This window comes from Nothoprocta perdicaria, unplaced genomic scaffold (genome assembly GCF_003342845.1).
Source record: "Nothoprocta perdicaria isolate Ctin4 unplaced genomic scaffold, notPer1 scaffold_594, whole genome shotgun sequence".
Lineage (NCBI taxonomy): Eukaryota > Metazoa > Chordata > Aves > Tinamiformes > Tinamidae > Nothoprocta > Nothoprocta perdicaria.
Window position 1 is genome coordinate 44887 of NW_020455859.1, and position 3388 is coordinate 48274.

The 3388-nt window shown below is 51.7% G+C and overlaps 1 protein-coding gene and 1 long non-coding RNA gene across 2 annotated transcripts in view; both read right to left on the bottom strand.

Annotated features, from left to right (window-relative positions):
- LOC112955767 overlaps positions 1-1611 on the bottom strand; it is a 4447-nt gene extending 2836 nt beyond the window's left edge. The window contains exon 1 of the long non-coding RNA XR_003250941.1: positions 1529-1611. This is a non-coding gene — a long non-coding RNA (uncharacterized LOC112955767). The remainder of the gene's footprint in view (positions 1-1528) is intronic.
- DNHD1 (dynein heavy chain domain 1) overlaps positions 1-3388 on the bottom strand; it is a gene marked incomplete at its 5' end in the record, with an annotated part of 50046 nt that overhangs the window by 34449 nt on the left and 12209 nt on the right. Inside the window, 2 exons of the mRNA XM_026049130.1 lie at positions 1529-1656; positions 1860-2136. Coding sequence (XP_025904915.1) covers positions 1529-1656; positions 1860-2136 — 405 coding nt within the window. The remainder of the gene's footprint in view (positions 1-1528; positions 1657-1859; positions 2137-3388) is intronic.

The following is a 3388-nucleotide window of genomic DNA, read 5'->3' on the forward strand; positions in this document are numbered from 1 at the left end:
GTGGGTGGATGGATGGATGGGTGGGTGGGTGGATGAATGGATGGATGGGTGGGTGGGGGGGTGGATGGATGTGTAGGTGGGTAGATGGGTGGGTAGATGGGTGGGTGGATGGATGGATGGATGGATGGATGGATGGATGGATGAGTGGGTGGATGGATGGATGGAGATATGGGTCCCTGTCAGCTGTGACAAGGACTGAAGTGGAATGTCCAAGCATAGGATGTGGCCACCAGCCTAAGAAGAACCCAAGAAACCTGAGGAGCACTCAAGAGTCGTCACCCCCATGCCCTGTGTGCAAGGAAACCTGGGCACACAGAGGAGCATCTTGGTGCCTCACTGCTGGGATGCACCCGTGTCTGTGCTGGTGACCCTATGGAAAGAGTCCGTAAGTCAGTGAAATTCCTCTGCTTCTAAATAAAATCAATTCCGCTTCTAGCTTGTCTCCCGTTGAACTTTGCCACATTATTGCTGAACGTTTCCAGCATGGCAATCTTCTATTACATTTTTCTATCTGCGTGCCCAGAGCTAAAGTCAAATTTCCTAGTCTACAGTTTCCAGGATCCTCTTGGAGTACTTTCAAAAATAGGCACCACCTTCCACGACCATAGCACTGAGACCAGTTTAAAATGGTAATGCAATGTGAGTAGTTTGGATAGTTTGCATTTAAATTTCTTCATAAAAATTACATTCTACTAGAATCTAGATATTTGTGGCAGTTTWTCAATTTTCCTCAAATATCTACTGCTGATAGAGATAGTACTTCTGAATCATTCATCATTAAAAAAAAGGTGGAGGTTGTATGGAAGAAGCCTTAAAATATCCGATGGTGAATCCTAATGAAATAACTTATTGGAAATTCCCRCCAATGATTGTTTCCTTAGAGAGCACGACCTCTCACACTACCAACTCACACCACCTCTCACAGCTACCCAAAGCCCTGCAGATCCTCCAATAGGATTTCACATTCTACTATGTTTCTAAAATGATTAATTTTTATGTGTATATTTTTATCAAATTAGCCTTCTGAATGATTTTGAACTGCTTTTTTTGATAAATGTTATTCAGAATAAATAAATATTTATTCTGAGTATCTAATAGAGTGCTTGTCTCCGGGTGACCTGCAAGCAGTTCACTCAGTTCACTCTCCTCGGTCCTCCTAGAAACCTCATTTTAACATTTTTCTGTTCTCACTGCCCCAAAAAGGATGGCTGTGTGCATGGAGTCCCGTGTGAGCACAGCCTCAAGAGTCGCCCCTTCCATTACTTCTCTCTCGTGAGCTCTGACGAGCAACGATTTATCCCATTTAAGAGTAAAGCCGCGGTTTAGCATTGAGGAACGGGCTACAAAGAGGCTGCAGTCTGGGACTGASGGACACTGAGAAACAAGGACAAAAAGTGGAAGAGAATTCCAAGTTGGAAGAGCAGCTTCCAGCCGGAGCTGGATCAGGATGGAAGTCGCGGTGAGGACACCGTGCAATGGAAGAGCGCGGCGCAGCTGAGGGTGGTTCCGATGGAGGGACGGTCCTCACCTTGGTGAACCTGAGGCACTTCCAGTCCCGGATCTGCTCGGAGATGACGTGGAGCAGCCGCCACACGCGTCCGGACGCGTCGATGACCGCGCGAGTCTCRGCCACGAGGGACACGTCGGTGCAGTCACCTGCAGACACGAGACATCAGAATCAGGGGGCTCCGGGCAAGTCTTGGCCCCGYTTCCAGCCCTGTCTATTAAACACCACAAAGAGCCCCTAGAGCAGAAGCACGGGACGTAAGCGTAGGGAGGTGGAACTCGTGTTCCTGCACAGGGCAAGGTGCCACCAGCCACGCAAGACGAGGAGGTGCCGGAGCCCCTCGCCCTCTTGCCTGTGAGGATCATCTGGGAGCGACGCAGCTCGGCCACGCGCACGTCCGTGCTCTGCAGGGAGCACTGCAGCTCCTGCAGCTCCTTCTCAACAGCGCAGGGGTTCTGCGCGGGATCCACGAAGCGTCCGGACGTCACCGTCGCCAGCAGCTCCTGCAGCTCCTGCTCGCTCTTCTGCAGTGACGCGCCGAGCTCCTCAACGATGGTGAGGCGCCGGGAAGTGATGAAGTCTGACACCTTCTGTTGCTGGCTCACAAAAGCCTCCCAAGTGTCCAGAAGCTGAGAAGACATAAAAACACACCTGAGAAAGGCGTAGAGGAGGAGCACGGACAGGAGAAAGGCACCGTGAGAGAATGGACCGCACAGCGCAGGACTGCGAGCACAGGGCGACTCTCCTCARGACTGCAGACATCCCTCTCGCTTGGGAAGGTGGGAAGAAGGAATCCTAGGGCCAGCGCAGCACTCCCTTGTGCAGTGCTGCATTCCGACCTCAACTCAGCTCTACCAACGTGATCCAAGAGGAGAAGCTGGGAGGTGATTCGCGCTTCGCGCCTGCATTTGGGCCAGACCAGGTCACCGCACTTGAAGGGATCGTGCAGGTGTCGGTCCCTTGGAGGTTTACTCCATCTGTGGTGACTTCCACGTCTCTGGCTTGGYACAAGGCAGGAAAAAACCCAAGACAAAAAAAAAGTGTATAAACCCCTTTGAATTAGACGGAAAACGGAGTCTCGGTTCRGGGGAGGTGGGAAAGCAAATACACCTACTCAAAACTGTGGGAGAAGGCTCTGGTTTTAGAACATGAAATGGGTGTTCAGAAAAAGCCGGACCTACATAAGCTTTGATGAGAAAGAGGAAAACAAGGCTGTGTTTGCAGTCCTTTGTGCTAGCTCTACCTTGACACGCGTTTTTGGCCTTGTAGGGCAGTCAGAGCTGCTAAACAGGGTTGACAAGAAGACTGACGCATCCGTATGGAGAGGAAAGCCCCTGAAAAATGTCCCAACGCCGACAAAATTCATCTTTCTCCCTCCTACCATGTAGCTCGCCATCGGAAGAGCCTGCTGGCAATACCTGGACAACTGGGCTCCCGTGGACTCATCCTGTGAATCCCGAGTGCTAAAGATGACGTTCCCGTGGCCGGCCACGCAGGACACGGCATTTGAGATCAACACACACAGGTTCCCTTTCTGCTCGACCAGCGCCTGGCCAGGGGCCTCGGTCGCCCCTCTGTAGTTGATAAAACACCCCAGGACGTTGGAGGAGAGCGGAGATATCTCGTGATAGACCCAAAGAAGCAAACCTGAGGCCTGCTCAGATCTGCGCTGCTCACTCAGTGCAGAAGGATCTGCCTGGAGCTTCCTGCAAGGAATGTCATTCCCGCTTCCTCCCTCCCTGCAGCACCTGGTTAGTGCCGACCTTGTTCCCAAGTCAGCAGGGAAGGAAGGGCTCATTCCCAAAAGAAAGGGCGATGGGATCCGGCTCATTCCCAAATGAAAGGGTTGCGGGATCCGACTCATTCCCAAAAGAAAGGGCG